Source organism: Hypoxylon fragiforme, assembly GCF_022984875.1.
Source record: "Hypoxylon fragiforme strain CBS 206.31 chromosome Unknown GGS25scaffold_3, whole genome shotgun sequence".
Classification (NCBI taxonomy): domain Eukaryota; kingdom Fungi; phylum Ascomycota; class Sordariomycetes; order Xylariales; family Hypoxylaceae; genus Hypoxylon; species Hypoxylon fragiforme.
Genome location: NW_026054758.1, coordinates 307,911 through 330,093, shown reverse-complemented (window position 1 = coordinate 330,093; position 22,183 = coordinate 307,911). Strand labels below are relative to the sequence as shown.

Here is a 22,183-nt window from a genome sequence, read left to right as displayed (position 1 = left end):
CATTCCGTAAGTCCCGGACAATTATATCCACCTATCACAGCCCGACTTATTTTCTCATACTTACGTGTACTCATACGTGGAAGGCTTGAAATTCTTTCTAAAATATATTGACAGTAACTTGAGCTTGTTCCTTGTTCCTAGACCCATACGACCGGAAGAAATATCCATCCTTGGGGCATGTTGCAGAGCCTTGCAGAGCCTTGCAGAGCCTTGGGCTATTCAAGGAATTGGGACCGTCCAGATGGAGGACGAAATATACTCATTAGCTCCCGGGGATACATTATGACAGGTGCACTACGTAGTAGGTACGGGTAGATGCTAAAGTTTCTATAGGTGCCCCTTGCTTACGCATGACTTCTCAAAAAGCAAACATGAATAAACTTAGCCGCAATGCCTTAAATCGACGTTCTGGAAGCCGGACACGTTATGCCACCAAACGGCGTCTAAACTTCATTCGCCTAGTATCAGATACCTGGCCTTGCGGCTATGAACCCGTACCATGAGTTGCTCGAATCGGGTCCAATCCGTGTAATCTGCATGCGAAGCATAACGTACATCAATGCCCAAAAGGAAATAAGGGGGGAGAATACAGTCCCACCAAGGATATCCATATTACATGAACCACATACCAGGAATCACCACTAGCTCACTTTGCTCTTCTAGAGTTGAGTACCAGCAAGAATGGAATGAAAGTTTCTTGGCCATTTCCAAGGCGATGCCTCTAAATTAGGAATTGTCTTGCTTTGCTCAGGCACTTACTGAGTTGGCGCTAAGCATATACACGGTCTCGAAGTGATACATACCTACTGAATACTCGGTAGATATTTGCTATCTACAATATCCCCAGGGCTGTGTTTTCAACCAGGTTCGTACACAGAAACGACATAGACATATATCAAGGGGCGCCGGCAATTCAGCACATGAAAGCATACTCCTGATTTAAGGTTATGAACGAGGGTGCCAGCAAAATCATAGCCACCTCAGAGCCTGGAGTCTGTGATCTGTAGGTAAAAGTCATGTGTGTGAAGCGAGAGCTTACTTGATGTCATCTCGGATGAGCTTAGCTACCAAAATATCATAGCATGCTAAGGGGCAAGGGGTCACATCAACACTTTGATGGCTCTCCTGAAGTAAAGAGGGCAACCCTTTATACTAGGACTAGAGTCCTTTAAAACGCCTTCTCTCTATGCCTCCAAGGCACCTAGTGCCCTTTATAAGGGGTATAAAGAGGATCGAGTATTAAATCAGGGGCTATATACTTCCTTCCGCCCCTCTCCCTTTTCATTTAATATCATGGCTGGACCCAAGAGCATATAGCTGCTGGAAGCCATGTCATTCTAACCCACTCGAGTCTCAAAAACCCCTCCCCCCGTCAACAACTCACTCAAGCCAAGCCTCCAATGCAGTAATTTATATAATATCAAGTAACAATCTCAATTCTAGGAGCATCTGGGCCCTCTAATATCATCTAGCGACAATTCCATACCAAACCACTCCCGGATGCGAACCATGCAAGTCCTACCTATCTATGAGTGCCTAGCCTAGGTACCTACACAGGTAGGTACTAGAAAGGCAGCCTTACATAGCATAGGTAGCCACCCAAGCAAGCAAAAAACCCATACACCACCCATATAAACCCTAGGTTAACAAACCCTCCAAACCCCTTCCCTCTCTGCTATATACAAAATGCCAGAGAAGCCAATATACGGCGACTCGTCCATCTAACCTAACCTAGGTACATCTATAGGTATATGTATGTATATGTATATATTTTTTTCTCGCCGAGAGAAGCCCTTTAAAAACCCCCCGTTTTATGAAATAAAATAAAAACTTGCAGATGGTGGAGGCCATCCTTGGTATCTCGAAGATGAATATGAATATGATGAATATGAAGATGGTGATGAAGAAGAGAAGAAGAAACAAATCCAAGAAACCAATTCTGTATACGCCGGCTGCTGGACTCGTAAAAAAAAACTCATGCTGTGGTCGTATCGTGTCGTGTCGTGTCCCCCGCAAATCGGGAGGGCTTAGGTACCTCGGCTCAGTATCTAATGTTTTGTTTTGTTTTGTTTTGTTTTGTCTTTCCCCTTGTATTTTGTTTTCTGTAAGGCTTCCTTTTTTTCAATATATCTCCATCTCACGTCGACGGCACCCCTATCGGCCCCGCGGCGTTGGGCTCCCCTCCCACCACCGGCTCAAGCGGTTTCTGCGCCCACACCGCGACCCAGGGAAAGTACAGCCGCGCCTGCGACGTCAGCAGACTCTTCCTCACATCGACAAGGTAGACCTCGACCTCCTCGGGCGTCCATCCGAGCCCGTGGGTAAAGGGGCGAATGCTGAAGGCGTGCAGGCCGCTGTAGATCATGTTGCGATTGAAGAGGCCGATCTTGGCGTCGTGGGCGTTGTCGGGCCAGGTGCCGAGGGGGGCCTTGAGGGTGGCGGTCTGGACGTTGGCGAAGCCGGCGGCGCGCAGCCAGGGCTCGTAGTGGTCGATGGAGTGGATGCAGTCGATGCCGAGGCCGCGCAGGGCCTGCACGAGGGTGCTGGTGAAGCGGTGGCACGGCTCGTCGGCGGGGAGCGCGTCCTCGCACCTCGTGATGCACTTCAGGTCTTGGATCTCGATCCAGCCGCCGGGCTTGAGGGCTCTTTTGGGGGAGACTACGGGTAAGCCATGCTTGCTTGTGGCGAGGAAGTGACTTGAAAAGGAGAGAAGAAAAAAAAGGGTTAAGGGAGGGGAGGGGGATTTGAGGTAGGTAGGTAGCCTTACTTATACGCTTCCGAGAAAATGGTAGGCCAGTCCCGTATCGACGGCGCCATCTGGCGCGAATGGATGTAGTCCAGCGAGTTCGCCGGCTGAACCCACTCCTCCTCTACATTGTCCACGAGGAACTGCACGTTTCGGGGCACCCATAGCGGCTGTATTGGGCTGAGGTCTATGCCCAAGATATCTGCCTGAGGGTACTCGTCGCCCACTGATGATCAACCAACCAAAGGGGGTTTTCTGTCAGTGCTTACTTATACAGAACTTACGCACCTATCTAATCTAGGCAGGTAGGTAGATAGGCTTTTTTTTTTAGCAGAAGGTGGGCTGGCTTACTTTCTATGGCCCAAATACCTGTCCCGGTGCCGATGTCGAGTACGGACTGGGGGTTGTCTAGCGGCGCGAAGTGCAGCTTACCTTCGCAGAGGAGGATGACCATGGCATGCTGCAGATCCTCGCGCTCCTGCTCGGCGTCGTCATTGGGGAAGTGGTACAGCCCGTCGTAGTACTTGTGGTAGCGCCGCGAGTTCTCGAAAATGTAGTCGCGGACGTCGTCCGAGACGGACACGGAGTCGAGGGAGAATCTGCTGGAGTAGCCGTCATAGCCGTCTTCCTCCTCATCATCATCAGCGACTGATGCTGACAGGATGGAATCGATATCATCAGAGATATCCTCCCCTTGATGGAAGCTCATCGCGGGCGACGGCTTACCTGGATGGCTCTGGCACGTGTTTGATGGTTCCGTCATTGATCCCGGGGTTGTGATAAGACGAGTGATATCTAAGAGGAGATATGGTGGCGAAGGGAAAGATATGAAAAGTGATAGGTAATTATTTATTTTTCTTAGGTGAGGGTTAGAGACTGGGGTGGGTGGTTACGAGGTAGATCTTTGGTGGTGATCAGTGATCCCGATGGGTTCCAGCGTAACGGAGAAGAGCCCTGCCAGGATAAAGGGCCAATATGTATAGAATTAAAGGTATATTGGTTTATGGACTAGAGAGATCCCCGCTTGCCCGCAGATGGAGAATCATCGAGACCATTCAATGGGATGCAAGCGGAGCCTACTAGAAACGAGGCACTGGTACCGTTGGGACACTTGGAACCCCGGAAACAGGAACGCGCCGGCCCAGCAATTTGGAACTCACCGCAGGGTGGTTTAGCTGGGTAGATAATTGGGTAGGTATTGTACGAAGTTCGTAGTTGGGCGCACTAATGGCTTAATGGCTGATGGTACACTTTTTTGATAGAGCGAAACTAACAAAAAAAAAATAAGATAAAAAGAAAAGTGAACCTATTGAGTCGGTGAGAGAGGAACCCTGGCCTCGGACTCGTTTCGTAAGTGGAGATTCTGGAGGGTTTGGAGATTTTGTGAGATGGTAGCTCTTCTTACACTGTTAAGGTGGATGTTTTAAGTAAATAAAGCGAATACGGGTCTAGATAAAATAGGGTGTTGAAAGTTCGAAACATCAAGGAAGTAGTAGTGTAAGTTCTCAGGCGCAAATCGGTTGATGATTTCAGGGTATTTTCATGATGTAGGGAGGTAGTATGGATGTAAATACTTATATGGTAGTATTGCAAAAATGTATACCCTACCCTAGGTAGGCCTGGTAAGGTGTAGATCTACGTTGATAAAGTTATCTCTCGCCCTGCTTTACCGGGGATGGAGACATCTGTTAGCCGGACATGGTAAGCCTACAATAGCAGACGCACATATAGTAAGGGCTTTTCCTAGTTTTCAAAGTAGAGGAATATCATAACCCACTTCCAAGGCTGTCTTGACAGTCTTGGAAGTTCATGATACAGATTTAGAAATCACTAATCCATTCTTCATGAAAAGATGGGGAAGGTTAAATATGGCATGATGAAGCCCTGAAGATCCAACGTTCTGGGATCAAAATTTCCAAAGGAAAGGATGATACCACTCGCTGATATATACGGTAACATAGTTAGTAGTTAACTAACTACCTAAGTTAGGTATGTATGTACTTTATTACTTGGCCACGAACATCTGGACCCAGCTGTCTGGCAAGTCCCGACACAAAGGTTCCGCGACCCAGTTGGCTGACACGACACGTGCATAGGGATTTATGCTGTGCAACTATGGCTCAACCAACGTGTCGGGAATGCTCAAGGTCCTAACGTTGTAGTAAAGTAGAGTGAGGCCCTGAAGTTGGCATATGCCCCTGGCTGATGGCTCGAGTACTCTTGGATTGGTTCCGACGATGTGATCCAATGAAGAAACATTAACTTGAACGCAGATCAGTGGCTCAGATGATGCACTGGTCTTTTCCCCCTTATTATCTATCTCTCGTGTCTTACCTTGTTTTTCCCTTCTTCTTTTCTATCTTCTTTTCTATCTTCCCCCCCTGATAAAATAAGAGAGAAGAATACCGGCTTTGAAGCGAAGGATTGCCTAGGCCAAGCCCCTGGTTACATCCACTTACATCTACCGAGACACACACTCCCGGCCGTCTTTAGCCAGTGGTGAGGTTAAATATGATAAGAATCAGGTATATGAAGTATTCTTGGTGAGCAATTAAGAATCAGGTAAACATTAAGAAAGGAAGATTACCTACATGAGGGGTGTCATGTCTTTAGCCTCCAATCAACCGATACAGTTAACAAACTTGCCAAAAAGCTCCGAATAGTTATTTAGTGTAGAACAAGATGCGCGCCATTACTCGGAACAATGTGCCCGAGCGCATGGCAGCATAAAATGGCATTACTAGCCTCGAGACTAAAAACGAAAATAGTTACCCCCCTAAACTGCTAGGTAAACAACTTGCGAGCCATGCCAAGGCTTCTTGCGCGATCTCATCAAGTTGCCTACACTAGAAACCATTAGAATCTATTTTCCTCGGCACGACTGCGGCGGCGTAGTCTGCTAAACTAAAAAAAATCACATCAATTATTATTTACTCATCATCGCTCATCGTTTCCGCAGCCCATCAAAAGATGATAAATACAGCATCTTTCATCTTGGCAATGGTGCATGTAAAACCATTCTCTATTAGGTAGGCAAATTAGTAATAACTAGTTACCAAATACCGGGAAAGCCTTTGCGATCACTCAACTCCATCGCACCAAAAAAGAAAACTGAGCTGTCACTTTTTTCCCCTTCCCCTTCCAGTCCCCGCAAAGTAGTTCTGCCATAGTTATGTCAAATGTCAGAAAGTCAAATCATTGCGACAGACAAAACAAAACGATGCGATTGACCGTCCGTCGACAGTCCGTCGAGTTGCTCGGAAATTTTACGTAAGAACATGTAACTAACTACACAACTACATACAACGTAGTAAATAGGCTGCTGTACCGCTTCTTTGGGTCCGCTGCCTACCTAGGTAGTTATTTGTTCGCGCGACAATACCATACCTACCTAACCTAGGTAGTTAGTTAACCTAGAGCGAGCACAACCTGAACCTGTCCCTTCCAACCTACATGCCTACCTACCAGGTAACTACCAACCTAGGAAGACGTTAACCCGGTCCCGGGTGCCTGGGTATGTACACTACGGTATTCTCATTGGGAAACGGAACCCCCCATTCCCACTTTTGATATACATGACCACCCAGCTCCATTTCCCGCAGACGCTCTCTATTGGCCTGTCAAAACCCACCGACCACGAGGAAAAGGGAACCACTACTACATTCCCCCCCTGAATGATGTGTATCCAGGGAAGACATCACCACGGGCGGAAGCAAAAAGTTGGTGGGGAGGGGAGGGGGAAGCTACACCACATGTGTGCCTAGCCAGCCGGGCAGCAGATCGCCATGACAAGAAATCCAAAATATGTAGGTACAGAACACTCTACCACTTTGTATAGGCCAATTCCCATCGTCGTACCTGGGAACCCTATCATTCCAAGACCTGGGTAATGTAATCTACATACATACATACATACATACCTACCTACCTACATATGCATACCTATGTACTCGAGCGTTTTTCCTATTAGTTAGGTAACTATGTAGTGCGTCAAAAAAAACCCAAGTACCGGTAACTATTCGCACAAGAGAGATTTACCAGAAGATCGTATGGGGCACATCCCATTGGGCCCCATCCCATCCCATCCCATCGGCACTTATTGGAGCACGGAGACGTGTCATGAAGAGTAGTTACACTCTTTCGTTTTCGTTCCTGCCACGGATCAAGCCGAGGTGCATCAATCTGCCCAATTGAGCCACGCAGTGCCACAAGACGGAAGCCAAGGAACATTGGAACATTACAGATGGTTAAGGCTATCTCTACCTACCTACAGTAGTACCTAGACAAGCGATCCCCCATGTGCCGTAACAGTTCCCATTCCCATCAAAAGTCCTCCTCCCGTTTTTACTAAACCATACGTAGAGATAGTCATGATTGTACCGCTCTGCCTATCATCAAAGCTCAAGTTGTATTGTACCTACCTATCACAAATAGTCCGAGTAATTACGTAGAACGGCTACCCGCGCAGAAGCCAGCGCCGCTTAAGCTGACCTACCGGCTATAAAAGGCTCAGAACCCCAAGGCTCAAACACAGACCAGTCATAAATGCGGTGGTGTTAGTATGCAGATAACTACGTCTTCTCTTCGCGTTCACATCCACAATAGTTACTCGTCAATGCCAGCGGTGGACCAATGCGACCGACTATAAAACGCTTCTCTGTTATAGACCTCGGTCGCCCGACTACCTAATTAACTCAGCACACCCGGATAGTGATACATATTATACTCACATCGCCGGCAGATCTCCAGCTAACAAATGTTACCACCATCGACGCCAACTTTCCTCGACTAGAAACGGCCTATTCCCATCCACTCCGGACTCACTACGTCTTTGCCCATCATGACCATTCCAACAATATATTATACCTTCATCATATCAATGTATTAAACAGGAGTGCCTATGCGTATCATTGTAGTCATAATTATCCACGGGATAGCCTTAACTAGATTATACTATGCCTCTCGCGTATGACGGTCTTTCGCCGCTGCTATGCCATTGTCTGCAGGAGGCTCATCTTCCAGCATGTGCTTCGGTACACAATCCTCATAACCGATATGGGATTCGGATGCTTCATGATAGTCGGTCGCTTCTGAGGTCCCCGGGGGAGTTAAAAGTATCTTCTTAGGAGTGATAGGAGAGCCTGTAGGTGCAGTCAGGTCAACGCCCTCGCTACACTGGCAATCATCCCCAGATAGTGCATCCTGCATCTTTTGAACTTGCTCGGCAAGGCGCAAGCTCAATGGTGTTCTCGCTTGATCGGGGCTGGTTCGTGATATTTGACTTTCTGCGGGGACAGACCTTCGTTTCATAGTGCCGATTTGCTGTTCAAGTGCTTGTAGCTCTTTATAACCTCCCTGCATGGGGAGAATTTCGAGTTCGGGATACTCCAAATGGCCATCAAACCTTTGGCGGCTACGTTCTGAGTCCGCTGAGGGTTTTGCGTCGCGATTCAGAGTCACTGGGACGACTTTACTCAGGCCTCCTTTCATCGCCTTACCAAATTGCGCAGACAGACTTCGAGATGAAGGGGTGATGTATTTCTTCGCCGATTCGCTTGGCTTATCTGTAAACCATGTTGTTTCATCGCCACTGGATTCTTTCCGGACTGCAAAGTCTCTTGGAATCACTTTGTCTTCTTTTCCCGCCGGTCCCGTTCGTTCATGGCGTGTATGCGATGGCCACTTCGCCCACGACGCCGGAGGTGTCTTTAGCTTCCGAGGACCTCTAATTTCAGTATCTGCCTTTAGTTCTACTTGAGATTGTGATTCTTCCCCATTCATGAGGTTTACCCATTCCCTCAAAACACTATTCGATATATCCGATTGCTGACTACCATCGTCCTCGAGACGACCTGGTGGTTTAAGAGTAGGCCCATGATCTATTCTTAGTTTTGGCCCAGAGCGACTCTTACCAATTGAAGTACTTTGCACTTGGCCGTTCTGAGCAGTCTCTGCACATTCCTGCTCTTGCTGTGTCTCTCGGTGCTGAGTATCGGGAAAATACTTGCGCCTACTCCTCCGTTTCTGTGAACCTTCGGAAGCTTGCATATCTCCAGACGTCCAGCCCAGGTTTGGTGGCACCCCCAGTTTTCCATCAACGACGTCTTTCTCGGGATTTCCCTTGTTTTCTTGTTTCCCATCGAGCGTATTAGAGCTTTGGATATCTTTCGTCGAAGACTTTGTTCTCTTGACTATCGGTAAATGGAATTTACCAAATAGAGTCTTCTTGCTAATTATTGAAGCCCGGGGCTCGTTGAACTCCTCGCGAAACTTGCTGACAATTGGTGACGTGGTATCTCGGCGGAGACGGGCATCTCCAAACCGTTTCGCAATAGACTTGAGCTCAGCTTCCCTCAGCTTGAAGCTCGCCGTATCCGATGCTATTACCGAACATACATCCACTATTGGGCGTTGCTGATGTCGAACTTCACCCACAGCCACTGCTACCGTTGGTGATTCAATGGGAGCGGTTCTATACGAGCTAGCTTCCGAGTTCGCAGCTTCTGTCGTATGACTTGGGGATCTGAGGCCTAATGCAATGATTAGGCGTTACCGAAGCCCGTTTCTACCAGAGATGAACTCACGATTGATACCTGGGATTGGAGGTATAGCTTTCTGCCCTCCTACAAACTCGGCTAAACTTAAACGTGGCTCCTTCTCTGCAGCCTGGCAGCTGTTGGGCCTAGTGGTATATCGTGAAGATGTATAGTGAGACGAAGCTTTCGGCACATAGTCTACTGTGTTCTGAACCACATCGCCAGAAAGGTCATCAGTCCCCTTCATAGGATGCTGTAATTGGTCAAACCCGGGAGGTAACTCAATTGGGTCGATATCCGTACCCATGGGAGAAGCAGGTAACGAGGGCCACGCTCCTGGTGGTGTATTGCGTGATGTGGGCAGAGGGTTAGGGTCGCTCTGATGCTTACTAGCCTCTCCCTTTTGGCATGATGAGCGTTCCGGGTTGGAACTCTCTGGGACCATCTCCAGAATCATGTTGCTAGTCTTTCTACTCGATACAGCCGGACTTGACTGCAACTCCTGGCTCCGTAACCACATTTCCAGCGGCGAATCCTGGCTAGATTCTGTGTCGGGAGGAATATCATTAGGTACGTCTCCCTGACTCAATACGTCGTCGTTCGGGGCATGTTGTTGGTCATCCGACGCTATTTGCTGCTGGTGTACTTCAGTTTCATGTTTCAGGTTCTCTGTTGATCCTCGGTCGCTATAGGAGCTTCTATTAACATTATTATCATACTTGCTCTCATGCTTGCTGTCTTGTTTGCTGACTGTATCCTTCTGACTTGTAGTATCAGAATGATCAGACTCCTTGTTGAACCTGAGGTCGTCACAAACTCCAAGATAATTGGCAAGCTGTTCGGCACTGTAAGAGAGTCGCCATGAACAGGGAGACTCGGAGCCATGCAAGTCTGATAGATGGGCTGGGGCCAGCTGGGGAGAAGGTGGAAATTGAGGCATTGAACCTCGTTCATTAAGAGCTCCGTGACTATCTGAAGTAGAATTCTCACATGACCGATGGGTTGGACCCGGGAAACTACTTCGATGTAAGGAATTTCTTGGTTGTGAGTTACTAATCGGAAGTGCTGGGGGCGCGGGATCCGGAGAGGCACTCCCAAGGTCCCTAGATCCGACTTCGTTTACAACTGAGGCAGGAAACTCTATATTGTCTCGAGGCCCACTACCGAGTAACTCAACGTTAGTGAAATTATCCGGTTTCGCTTTGCTAGGGCCATCAATCTTGTTACTCGATTCTTCTCGTTCTTCCTGTTCTTCCTCGCTCTTCAGCTCTTCTCGAATCCTCTTGTGCATCAGACGCTTGAGTTCGGCTCTCCTTGCAATCTCTTCGTCGCTTGTACCAAGAGAGTGCTGTGAATGTCTCTTGGACTCGGACTTCTGAGATAGACGTCTGATAAGCCGAGTTTTGATAGCCCCAAGCGTGCCCGTGCTAGAGTTCCTGGCACTCCTCACAGGCTCATCGTCGTCGGAATCATCAACTTCTAGGATAGCTGGGTCCACTGTAGCTTCTGCTATCGAGCTCCGTAATAATGACGGGGCCTGGGTTGTTAAGATTGGAGGTGATGATGATTCGGGTTCGAATGTGTGGAATGGTTGTTTGACTAGTTTTACGGGCGGTGGTTGAGCTGGGAGTTCGATTGCGTCTTGGTGAGGTTCTCGGCAGGTCATCCGTCTGCGCCCATGATAGCAACAGAAAAAGGACATCCTCGAGATTCACAAATTGAAGATGAATTGCCAGTTTTTATGATATCTAGGTAGTGTTGTCATGGGTTTCCAAGAAAGACTTAACAGCCATCTATCTGGCGAGAAGTTGAACAGAAGGTCGATGCCTTCAATATCAAGAAACGACTTGATACATTTGATGTCAAACCATTCAACCTTATGGCGAAGCTGGAGACCTACCCTACCTAGGTATTACATGGGAAGTAGATGTGAGCGTGTTTTGTCTTTGAGCTTTTCGAGACCACGACAGGGCTAAGAAACTGAATTTCTACACAGCAGGTAGTAATTGCCATCTTGGAGTAAAGTGTATATTTTTACATGGTATGTATTTTGAAGTTGCCCCTTCTCAAGTAAGCGTTCCTAACGTGTACCAACTATTGCGATGGGACATCACGAACCTGTTAATAGAACTTTGAATATGGAATTCCTTTTATCCCTTCTACTTGCCTTGATTGAATTACAAGTAGCGTCTAGCTTTACGTCCTTGGACTGCTTTTTCTCTATATACTATGCACACACGTGCATCAACTGCTCATATGTAGCGAAGAATGTGATCTAGACTTAACAAACCTCACAAATGTTTATAGCTGGAGGTTTGAATGTTCAGGGCATGCTGTCATTATAGTATAGACATAACCTGTAGGTATCTATTACCAGGTAGGCCTGTCGCTATCCAATTATCAATTGAACGTTGGCTTTATTACCTTCATTTCATACTTCTGATACCAACAAATATCCATTCAAGAGTAATCCTGAACGTAGACATTCCAAGTTGGCACCTAGATGGTAGATTGGTGAGCATTATGACAGACCTCCCCGACGAACATATCGAAACTTTAGCATATAACTGAACCAAAATATCATTCAAAGGTTAGTTAGTGTGATTAGTTTGAGACGGATTGCATGTGTATGGACTTAAAGCAGCTTGAGCCTAACCTAGAAGTTTGTGATGTGTTATTTCAGCATCCCGCAAATCCACTAATTCAAGCCAAGCATCTAGACTGTTGGAATTGCTACTTGGTCTGCAGTAGTCACATCATGGATGTTAGTGCGGCTGTTAGGCGGTGACCTGGATATGCCTCTAGTGTTGAACTCGCAAGCTACTTAGCACCTAATAGCAGTTTAGTCCGGGAATAAACTATAAGCTAATACGACCTTAATATGAGGAATGTAACGACGGTGATGGCCCTGGTCCAGGAACTTGGCTCGGGCAGCGGCGGAATAGATTATGGTCGCATCCATTGATGCAAACAAGGATAGTGAACTACCGTAGCATAGTATTAGTAGCATGTATCTAGTAGTAGTAATAGTACTTAACCCACGATCTACATAATCAACTCCACGATTCTTACCTAAGGCTGTATACAACAAAAGCATCCATACCTGGTGTTCAATGGTTGATGTTTGCGTGGCCCGGAGAAACAAACATGGACATCTTCCGTTGCGATTCGGCGAATCACTTCTTGCGGGTCTCCTTCATCCTTTTCAATGTTGCCTGGTAGTCGTCCGAACCCCGAGTACATTAGTGCTAGGTACGTCGATGGCTTGAGGAGGGTGGTCCAATGAAAAGCTCGTCATCCACGGATCACATCAGAGTCCCACACACCAACTCCGTTCCATGGAGAGAAAAATAAAAAAAAATGCATAGAGAACAAGTTGAAGTAGATACTAGTAACTATTGTAAGCACCACTGGATGCAGCAACAAACCTATAGGGCATACCTGCATGTGCGTGCTAACCAGGTAGGTACTAACTACCTAGGGTATGTATATAAAAACGTCCGACAGAAGGCGGACTAGAAATATTAAATCAGACGGACTAGATGTACTATCATGATGAATGTACAGAATCATGTCAGAAATTCAGAATGCATGTGCATCCACGGACAGGAGTAGAGAAGTACGTGGGCCCATTAGAACATCACATCAAGTTTGAACTTGGAACCGTAGAACCTTATCTATCCCGCTAACGCCAATAAGTGTAGAGGCAGCAACGGCACAGTTAGAAAGTTACTAACTGATTCGAGGAACGTCAGGAAACAAATGGAGTAATTTGCTCCCCGCTTTCGGACCCTGGATGCATTTTGTTGGCCAGGTTAGGTGCTACTCATGTACATCCATACTAACCCTATGTAGTAGCTTATGTTAGGTAAGAATGTTGAAAGCTGGTAATGGGGTGGTGGAAGGAAGGCAAGCACGACAGCTAAGAAAAAAATTATTAACCCCTCATCCATTGAATTCTTCACATCGATTTGAGCTTTGCTTTCCTTCCTACCTTCCCATAAGAACCCCTCTACACCGCTAAACTTTCTGCTTACTTCCCTTTAAATCCTTCTTCCTTCCCAGATCCCCTTCTTTCTTCCTCTCCCTCTCCTTCTCCTTCCTCTTCCTCTTCCCTTCGACTGTTATTCCCACCATTCGATTATCCTGATTCTCTAAACACTAGAGAGTTGGAAATAACAGCCTGTTTTCTTTGTAGGTCCAACTGTCACCACCTCTTCGTAGAAACCATTATGCTAGAAAACTCATTGCTGACTGAACCTTCTCAACAGAAAATCCCTCTTTCCCCAGATACCCCGGATCACCGTCAAGATGGTCCAATCTGCAGTTCTGGGTTTCCCCCGCATGGGTGTGAACCGTGACCTAAAGAAGGCAACTGAAGCTTGTAAGTTGCCTTACCGGACTTCTCATGCTGGTATTCGTAAAATCAGTTGCTAATATCAATATTTCATTCTAGACTGGGCTGGCAACCTCTCCCAAGCTGATCTCCTAGCTGAGGCTAAGCGTCTTCGTCTTGCCCACTGGAACATCCAGAAGAATGCCGGCGTCGACGTCATCCCTAGCAACGACTTTGCTCTCTATGACCAGGTCCTCTCCCACATCCAGGACTTCGGTGTAAGTTTCTTCCATCCTTATTCCTGACTATAATGAACCTTGTTAACATGGAACTTGCTAGGCCGTACCCGAGCGATACTCCAGCGCAAACCTTGACCGTGTCGATGAATACTTCGCCATGGGCCGTGGTCACCAAAAGGGTGGCGTGGATGTCCCTAGTTTAGAGATGGTTAAATGGTTTGACTCCAACTACCATTACGTCAAGCCTACCCTCCAGGACAACCAGACTTTCAAGCTGGCTGCCAGCCCTAAGGCCGTCGCCGAGTTCCTCGAGGCCAAGGAGGCCGGTATTGTTACCCGACCTGTTCTACTTGGTCCTGTTTCTTTCCTACACCTAGGCAAGGCCGACCGTGGCCAAACCGTTCAACCCATTGACCTCCTCAGCAAGCTTCTGCCTGTTTACGAGGAGCTCCTGACCAAGTTGAAGGAGGCTGGTGCCGAGACGGTCCAGATTGACGAGCCTGTTCTCGTCTATGACCTGCCTGCCAAGACCAAGGCTGCTTTCAAGCCCGCCTATGAGAAGTTGGCTAGCATCGCTGCTAACATTCCCAAGCTTGTCTTTACCACTTACTTCGGTGATATCGTACACAACCTTGACCTCGTCCCTAAGGACATTTACGCTCTCCATGTTGATCTCGTCCGCAATCCCGAACAGCTAGACACTGTCCTGGGCTCCCTTGGTCCCAAGACCATTCTATCTGTCGGTGTCGTTGACGGCCGAAACATTTGGAAGACTAACTTGAAGCGTGCCATTGAGGTTGCCGAGACTGCTATCCAGAAGCTGGGAAAGGACCGTGTTATTGTTGCCACTTCCAGCTCTCTCCTCCACACACCCCACACACTTGCCAGTGAGAAGAAGCTAGACCCCGAGATTGCTGACTGGTTTTCCTTTGCCTCTGAGAAGACAATCGAGATTGCTGTCATCGCCAAGGCTGTCACGGAGGGGCCTGCCTCAGTCCGAGAAGCTCTCGAGGCTAACGCCAAGTCCATGAACGCTCGTGCTACTTCGAAGCGAACAAACAACCCACAAGTTAAGGAGAGGCAGTCCAAGATTGTCCCCTCTGACTACGAGCGCAAGTCTCAATTCCCCTCCAGAATTTCGCTACAACAGAAGAAGCTCAACCTTCCTCTCTTCCCCACCACTACCATTGGCTCTTTCCCCCAGACCAAGGAGATCCGAGTGCAGCGAAACAAGTTCACCAAGGGAGAGCTTAACGAGTCTCAATATGACAAGTTCATTGAGCAGGAAATTGATATGAATGTCAAGATCCAAGATGAGCTTGAGCTGGATGTCTACGTCCACGGCGAGCCGGAGCGAAATGACATGGTTCAATACTTCGGTGAGCGTCTGGATGGTTATACCTTCACTACACACGCTTGGGTCCAGAGCTACGGTTCCCGCTGCGTGAGACCTCCGATCATTGTCGGAGATATTTCTCGCCCTGCCCCTATGACTGTCAAGGAGTCTAAGTACGCCGTGTCAGTCTCCAAGAAACCCATGAAGGGTATGTTGACTGGCCCTGTCACATGCTTGCGATGGTCTTTCCCTCGTGATGATGTCCACCAGTCCGTCCAGGCTGAGCAACTTGCCCTGGCCCTACGTGACGAGGTCGTTGACCTTGAGAAGGCTGGCATTGATGTTATCCAGGTCGACGAGCCTGCCCTTCGTGAGGGTCTGCCCCTCCGAGCCGGCAAGGAGCGTGAGGCTTACCTTGAGTGGGCCGTCAAGGCCTTCAAGCTCTCTACTGTCGGTGTTGAGGATTCCACTCAGATTCACTCGCATTTCTGCTACTCTGAGTTCCAGGACTTCTTCCACGCCATTGCCGCGCTCGACGCTGACGTGCTGTCCATTGAGAACAGCAAGTCGGACTCGAAGCTTCTGAGCGTGTTCGTTGATGAGGCGTACCCTCGTCACATTGGCCCTGGTGTCTACGACATCCACTCGCCGCGTGTGCCGAGCGAGCAGGAGATCAAGGACCGCATCGAGGAGATGCTTCAGTATCTCAAGCCTGAGCAGCTCTGGATTAACCCTGACTGCGGTCTCAAGACCCGCCAGTGGAAGGAGACCAAGGAGGCATTGGTGAACATGGTCAACGCGGCCAAGTTCTTCCGTGCCAAGTACAACAAATAGATGACTTTTCGTCGAGTGGAGGTCATCGTTTCTCAATTTTATTTACGAAGTTGATGATAATTGCATGAGTAGTTGGGGGAGTTGAAGTCTTGCCTAACATTTCCGTGGGAACTGCATATCTAATCGATTTCAACATCGGCGTTTTAACAGGGCTGGGTTCTCAAAGGGGATCTATACCAAATCAAAAGTTCCATAGGAAAGACTGGCGGGGATCGGGAGCATTCAACATTAGGCATATTAAGGGCGGAAAAGAATTATACCAGATAAGTCCATCAACCGGACTTTGGGGGGAGTAGGTGGCGTTTCTGACATTTGGTTTCCCTGTTGCTTGAAAGGGGGGAGCGGGAATATCTTCGCGATCCAATTCAATGCGACATAGGGGGTAGCTAGTCCAATTCAACTGGGCAATAGTTAGGAAGAAATAAAATCTTCTAGAAACACTTGGCATTTGTTGAGATGATGTTGAATGTGACAAGTAAATATGAGTGAGAATGGGTAATTTGCCTAGGTTACTACTTAATAGTTATCTATTCCGAACATGATATTGATATTGATGCTAGTTAAGTATCCATGAATGTAATATCACATGATGTGCCGGTGCTGGCAATGATGTACAATGTACTTGGCATTTCGAAATTAGAATTTTAAGTTTGGTGTATCAAGGCATCAAGCGTTATATCCGTAAATGCTGGGCGATGGACTAGTGAAACAAGCCCGTGGACTTGTCGACTTTTTTCATTTGTCGGGCAGCCCCTTAACCCTGGCGGCTACGTACTAGGTACCTCAACTAGTGTAGCGCACCAAATGTTAGTACCTACTACCTAGGGTGCCCACTGCCTAGGTAATAAGCATTAGGGGTCCACTGAAGGAAGCGGTTCCTTTTTAATTCAATCAATGGATTCTTCTCCTTTCCCCGAACTTCCCTGACTTGACTTTTCCTTGATTTAGATAACAGCCCTATCCCTAGCTTCCTAAGACGAGTTTCATTCTTCTTATTAAGGCAACTTGCTTCCGAAGAAGAAGAAGAAAATAGGGCAGTGCTCGCTCTGGAAACGGATGACCGAAGCGAAATGGATTTCATGCCAAGCGGTGTGGTGTAGATGACTAGATGTCTGTCTGGACTCTGGAGTCTGGAGTCTGCCTAGGCGGAGGCGCTATACACAGCATGATACAGTATCTCCAGCTATGTTCATGATGGTGGTGGACTGCATACTAGACAGGCTTGTACCTAGGCATCTAACTGCATGCTGTACACGTGCAGCAGCACGCACGAACGATCTACAATGTAATCTGAACATGTATCGAAGCCAAGCAAGCAAGATTCATGCCATTCTTTTCCTCTGCAGCGTAGCAATTTTAATCAATCGTACATACTACATACATACCTACTACATACAAGTTCAAGGCTTGTATAACCAACGCCACAGAGCACGGGAAAGTAGACTATAAATCAAGGAAAAGAAGGCTTTGGATTAAGGATGTTGACCTGATGCTTAAATTATTAATGATGCCTACTAACTAACTATGTATAATGTAGTTCCTGGTAAGCCGCACCTCAAGGATCATGGAATATTCTGTAGGTACGCATAATACTAGGTAGCCAGCCTGCTTGCCGCTGGCGATTACATATGATTATCAGGACAGCGGTGGCGTCATGGGTAAGGGACGTTTTGTTTGAGGTTTGATATAATTAGTATCTTATCTTTTTCGTTGTATCTTTTTTCTTCTTTTTTTTCTTTTTTTGTTGAAAATTTGAAATCTGGGCTTGCTGCCTCGGTCTAGAACTTTCAAACCACCGTCACCGCATAAGGTAGATTAGTGCGACTCCATCCCTTTTCTTCTATATCACTATATTAGAGTGAAAAAAAAAAGAAAGAAAGAGAAAAGAGAGAAAAAAAATTTTAGATGGAATTTACGAGCCGCCCTTAAGTGAACTGGCGGCATCCCAGAGCTGGAATGAACTGAACTGAGAGGGCGCGTCATGTTATTATGTACTCGTGTTAATATCCCATGCGGATTCCTTCTCGACCAATACCTACCACTAGCCATTCCCTCCTACCTAAGTCGGGAAGTACGATGCCATTTCAGCTTTCGGGACCGTTACATGGTGTAGAATACATACGGATAGTTACTATGTTAGTAGCAATATTGAATAGTTTTAGTCCTAGTTATTCGTACCTATTCGGCCGATGATAGGTCGGATTTTCCATAAGAAGAGCACACAAACTCCACACCGGGGCTGGGCAGCATTCGTTCTCACGAGAAAAAGGGCCCCTGGGGACCTTGCCGCTTACCTTAAAGCTGCATGCCCGTCCGACGTGTGTGTGTGTGTGTGTGTGTGTGTGTTCCACCATTCGTCCAAACTTCCACAAAACGTTAACAATCCATGGCTAGCCACGAGAACGGTGATACTGACGCAATTGATGGTTTCGTGGTACCATGCCATCAATCAATTGCAATCCGGCAACACATAACTACTCCGTAGGTACCTAGGCGTTCTAACCTACATGTTTGCTCCCAACATTGCCTAGGTACACCTGGTAAGTTAATAAATGAGAGATTGAAGTTGAACAGTTGGCAAGTCTACCTAAGCATAGGCACTATTATATCTAGTTAATTGTAATATCCAAGCAATATAAAATTCGCAAAAAAGTATGGCGCTTGCATCGCAGATCATCAACTCAATCGAGCGGTATCGATCGCCCATCATCTGAAGAAAAAGAATACGGTACAATGCTACATCGCACCAGCAGAACATGGGCATGTGTGTATCCCGCTACGAAGAACCTTGTGCAGATTACGAGAAGTATTTTAAAGTAAGTAACTATGTATGTATTAAAGTAGAGAATATTCATTCCATCTTGACTCAAAGATCCGATGATGTATTACCACCATACATGTACATGTAAGTTACTAGGTTAGGCCTGTTGTGTAGGGTATGTAGGCATCCAGCTACATAATGTGCGACGCGGCCACTATGGGTTGTTGTCGCACGAGCTGAGCATGTAACTAACCTACATAGCTACATAACTACATGTATGTTGAACAGTTGAAAGTTCAAAGTTGGTGCTTCATTCCCGAAGTCCCTCCAGCCTGCCTAGCTTCGCTCGGTGACTTTTCCCAGGTTCTGCACCTACATATGTACACATGTATTCTCTTCCTCGAACTCCCATTGGCCTCTTTGCCGGTTTCACGATGTCGTACCTGCGTCTTAGCAGACAGGGGTGCCATACAGGGGGGTTCAATACAGGGATATCTATGTAGCGCAGTGTAGCGCAGTGTAGTGTAGTAGTGTATTTCTGTTGGTGTCGCGTTGGTGCTGGCTGCTAGTTAAACCGTTGCTTAAGAGGCTTAATGGCTTGGTACGTGGGGCTCAGGGGTAGTTAATACATACATAGTGCCTGAATGCTCGTAATTCGCTTCCTTTCTTTTTCCTTACTCGTAGTGTAGATTCGTACTACATAGTTAACTACCTACTGTACATAATAAGCATCTTTCCTCCTTCATCCCATCCTGGTCATCTCATCCCAGGCCCCCCCCCGCTTAGATCAATCTCGCCAATTCGCCATCTTATGGGCCGACCATCGTCAGTGGAGTCACAGCCAGTCCTCAATTGACTAGGTTAGGTCGCTGTCCGTCAACTAAAATATGATGAGGGGGGCTAGGGGGGTACCTAGTACTGCTAATATGGGATGAATGTATTATGTATGTATGTATCTTGATACTACTCCGTACTTTGAGCAGTAGTTAACTAACCTAGAGCAGCATAGTTATTGCTTGAAAGACATACACCATCCTTACCATGTAAGTAATATGTAGCCCATGTATGTATTATGTATTATGTAGTATGTAGTCCATGTAGTCCATGTAGTGTAGTATCCCACACTAGCCGCCAAGGTAAAGGAGCCCGCGAGGAGTCTCTAAAAGGGCTCACCATCCTCCCAGTCGCGAACATATGTCTCTCTTCCTTTCTCCTCCCTTAATTCTTCGCCATCTGCGTGTTGTTCTCTCTCTTTCTCAAAAACAAAAAAGTCTTCATCTCCAGTCTCTCATTTATTTTTTAACATTCAAACCGCTGTCGGTTCAAAAAAGGTCCCTTTCTTGCAAAAAAGCCCTCCCCTCCCCAACAGCTTCTTATTCTTCTAAGCACCACCAATTGTTTTTCTTCTCAAAAAACGGCAGCAGCTTTCGCGGAATCGACTTTCGCTCACTCATTCATAAAAACCGTACTTGCTTCGCATATACGTCCACTCTTTCGACAGACAGCAACGAAGGATCAAAGACTTATTGAATAAAGAGCAAAAGGATTACTACTAGAATTGTGAGATTACAAGTACACACACAAGATTCAAAATGAAGTCCACAACCGTCGCCCTCGGCCTCTTCGCCGGAGTCACCTCAGCCACCTACAACAACCACCCGCGCCACTTCCACAACCCCTACTGGCGCCGGAACGAGACCGCCTCCCCGGAGAGCTCCACCACCCTGACCGTCGCCATCACCACCGTCCACACCATCACCTCGTGCGCCCCCACCGTCACCAACTGCCCCGCCGCCACCGGCAACAGCACCGGCCCCGCCGTCGTGACCGAGGTCATCGACCTGACCACGACGGTGTGCCCCGTGACCGCCATCGAGTCCGTCTCCAGCGCCGTCGTCGGCGACCACAGCAGCGGCCTCATCACCGGCGTCACCCGCACCGTGACCGCCATCCCCACCCAGAGCGTTAGCGACGTCTCTCCCGAGGCCACCGGCCCCGCCGCCCCCGGCGTCTCCGTCTACCCTACCGTCGGCGTCGTGGACGAGACCCTGACCATGACCGTCGGGCCCGAGAGCTCCCGCTCCATCCTCGTCACCACCCTCAAGTCCACGCAGACGCACCTCGTCACTGTCACCGCCGTCCCCGTCCCCGAGTCCACCGCCGGCGTCGACAGCAACGGCAGCGGTGGCGGCTACCCCACCGCCGAGGACGAGAAGACCACCACCACCACCATGACCTCCACCGGCACCCGCACCGTCACCGTCACCCCCGCTGAGTCCTCCACCACCACCGGCGTCACTGCCCAGGAGACCGGCACCGGCTCCAACACCGGTTCCAGCGAAAACAACAACAACAACGACAACTCCGGCGAATGCGTCGCCACGACCGTCACCGTGACCGAGACCCAGCCCGCCAGCACCGTGTACATCACCGCCACCGTCCCCGTCGTCGCCGAGGCCAGCACCCCTGCCGTCGCCACCACCCCCACCGCGACCGTCAGCGAGGCCAAGCCCACCGGCACCGGCACCAGCACGACCGGCTCAGGTGAAGGAGGCGAGGAGGACGACTGCCCGCCCGAGGAGGCCGATGTGACCGCCACCGCCACCGCCACCTTGGTCCCCTACCCCACCGGCAACAACGGCTCCGCGCCCACGTACCCCTCCGGTGCCGCCATCCCCACCGTCACCCTCCGATAAATGACTTTGTGAAAAAAGTCTCTCCTCCCTGAAACCTAGGTAACCTAGTTTGATCTCTTCTAGGAGATTAGATTTACGAGGGAGCTGGACGGAGTGAAAAGAAACTTGCAACGTACACGCTTCTGTAAAAAACTACGATGCTTTCTTGGATAAAAAAAAGAAGAGGAAACACCTTGTAGTATTCATATTATAGAGAGCATGAGACGAGGGATGATTGCACGACAAATACGTATACCTACACCACCAACTACCACAAACATACCTAACCTACTTTTACCTACTTACTTAACCTACTTCTCTGTACACATATACATATATCAATCAATTTTCTCGTTTACCTCACCCATTACTAAAAAGCGTTGCTTGTGCCTCATCTATCCTCTTTGGGGGTCCCCCTTCATCCCGTCCCTCCCCTGCCCTGGCTGGTCTACCGCATTTAGTTCTTCGTCGTTCTTCCTGGCCAGGCAGCCAGCTGTAGGGGTACCTAAGGAGCGGATTTGTTTTTAGCATGAGGAAAGAAAAAGCGAGAAAAACGCATATGGGGTACGGATGGAAAGCCTAGTTGGTTAGGTAGTTGGCTTCTGGTTTATGGCTTGGTTTGGTTTGGTTTTGGGTGGGTGATTTGGATGGGTTGGTTGGTTAGTCCCAGGTGAACTCAGCCATACCTACTTTTATGAGCTCGCCGCGTGCGGCGGGCGG

The 22,183-nt window shown here is 48.1% G+C and overlaps 4 protein-coding genes across 4 annotated transcripts; 2 read left to right on the top strand and 2 right to left on the bottom strand.

Moving 5' to 3' along the window:
- Positions 1–2,137: 2,137 nt before the first annotated feature.
- On the bottom strand, positions 2,138–3,455 carry GGS25DRAFT_519001 (S-adenosyl-L-methionine-dependent methyltransferase; the record flags this gene model as incomplete). The annotated part of the gene is made up of 3 exons (XM_049263627.1): positions 2,138–2,696; positions 2,768–2,972; positions 3,098–3,455. The coding sequence occupies 3 exons, from the start codon at positions 3,453–3,455 to the stop codon at positions 2,138–2,140; spliced, it is 1,122 nt and encodes a 373-aa protein (XP_049118476.1).
- Positions 3,456–7,448: 3,993 nt separating this feature from the next.
- On the bottom strand, positions 7,449–11,292 carry GGS25DRAFT_160197 (uncharacterized protein). The gene is made up of 2 exons (XM_049256488.1): positions 9,331–11,292; positions 7,449–9,276 (listed from the first exon to the last, which is right to left on the bottom strand). The coding sequence occupies exons 1-2, from the start codon at positions 10,982–10,984 to the stop codon at positions 7,700–7,702; spliced, it is 3,231 nt and encodes a 1,076-aa protein (XP_049118475.1). The 5' UTR covers positions 10,985–11,292; the 3' UTR covers positions 7,449–7,699.
- Positions 11,293–13,593: 2,301 nt separating this feature from the next.
- On the top strand, positions 13,594–16,027 carry GGS25DRAFT_518999 (cobalamin-independent methionine synthase; the record flags this gene model as incomplete). The annotated part of the gene is made up of 3 exons (XM_049263626.1): positions 13,594–13,666; positions 13,739–13,896; positions 13,958–16,027. The coding sequence occupies 3 exons, from the start codon at positions 13,594–13,596 to the stop codon at positions 16,025–16,027; spliced, it is 2,301 nt and encodes a 766-aa protein (XP_049118474.1).
- A 3,985-nt stretch (positions 16,028–20,012) lies between these two features.
- On the top strand, positions 20,013–21,583 carry GGS25DRAFT_160112 (uncharacterized protein). The gene is made up of 2 exons (XM_049256487.1): positions 20,013–20,119; positions 20,175–21,583. The coding sequence occupies exon 2, from the start codon at positions 20,381–20,383 to the stop codon at positions 21,482–21,484; it is 1,104 nt and encodes a 367-aa protein (XP_049118473.1). The 5' UTR covers positions 20,013–20,119; positions 20,175–20,380; the 3' UTR covers positions 21,485–21,583.
- The last annotated feature ends 600 nt before the right edge of the window (positions 21,584–22,183 follow it).

Coding starts and splice junctions, on each gene's coding strand:
- GGS25DRAFT_160197 (XM_049256488.1), bottom strand. CDS start 10,984: ATGTCCTTTTTCTGTTGCTATCATGGGCGCAGACGGATGACCTGCCGA. Junction 9,277..9,330: donor TCCAATCCCAGGTATCAATC/GTGAGTTCATCT, acceptor TCATTGCATTAG/GCCTCAGATCCCCAAGTCAT.
- GGS25DRAFT_160112 (XM_049256487.1), top strand. CDS start 20,381: ATGAAGTCCACAACCGTCGCCCTCGGCCTCTTCGCCGGAGTCACCTCA.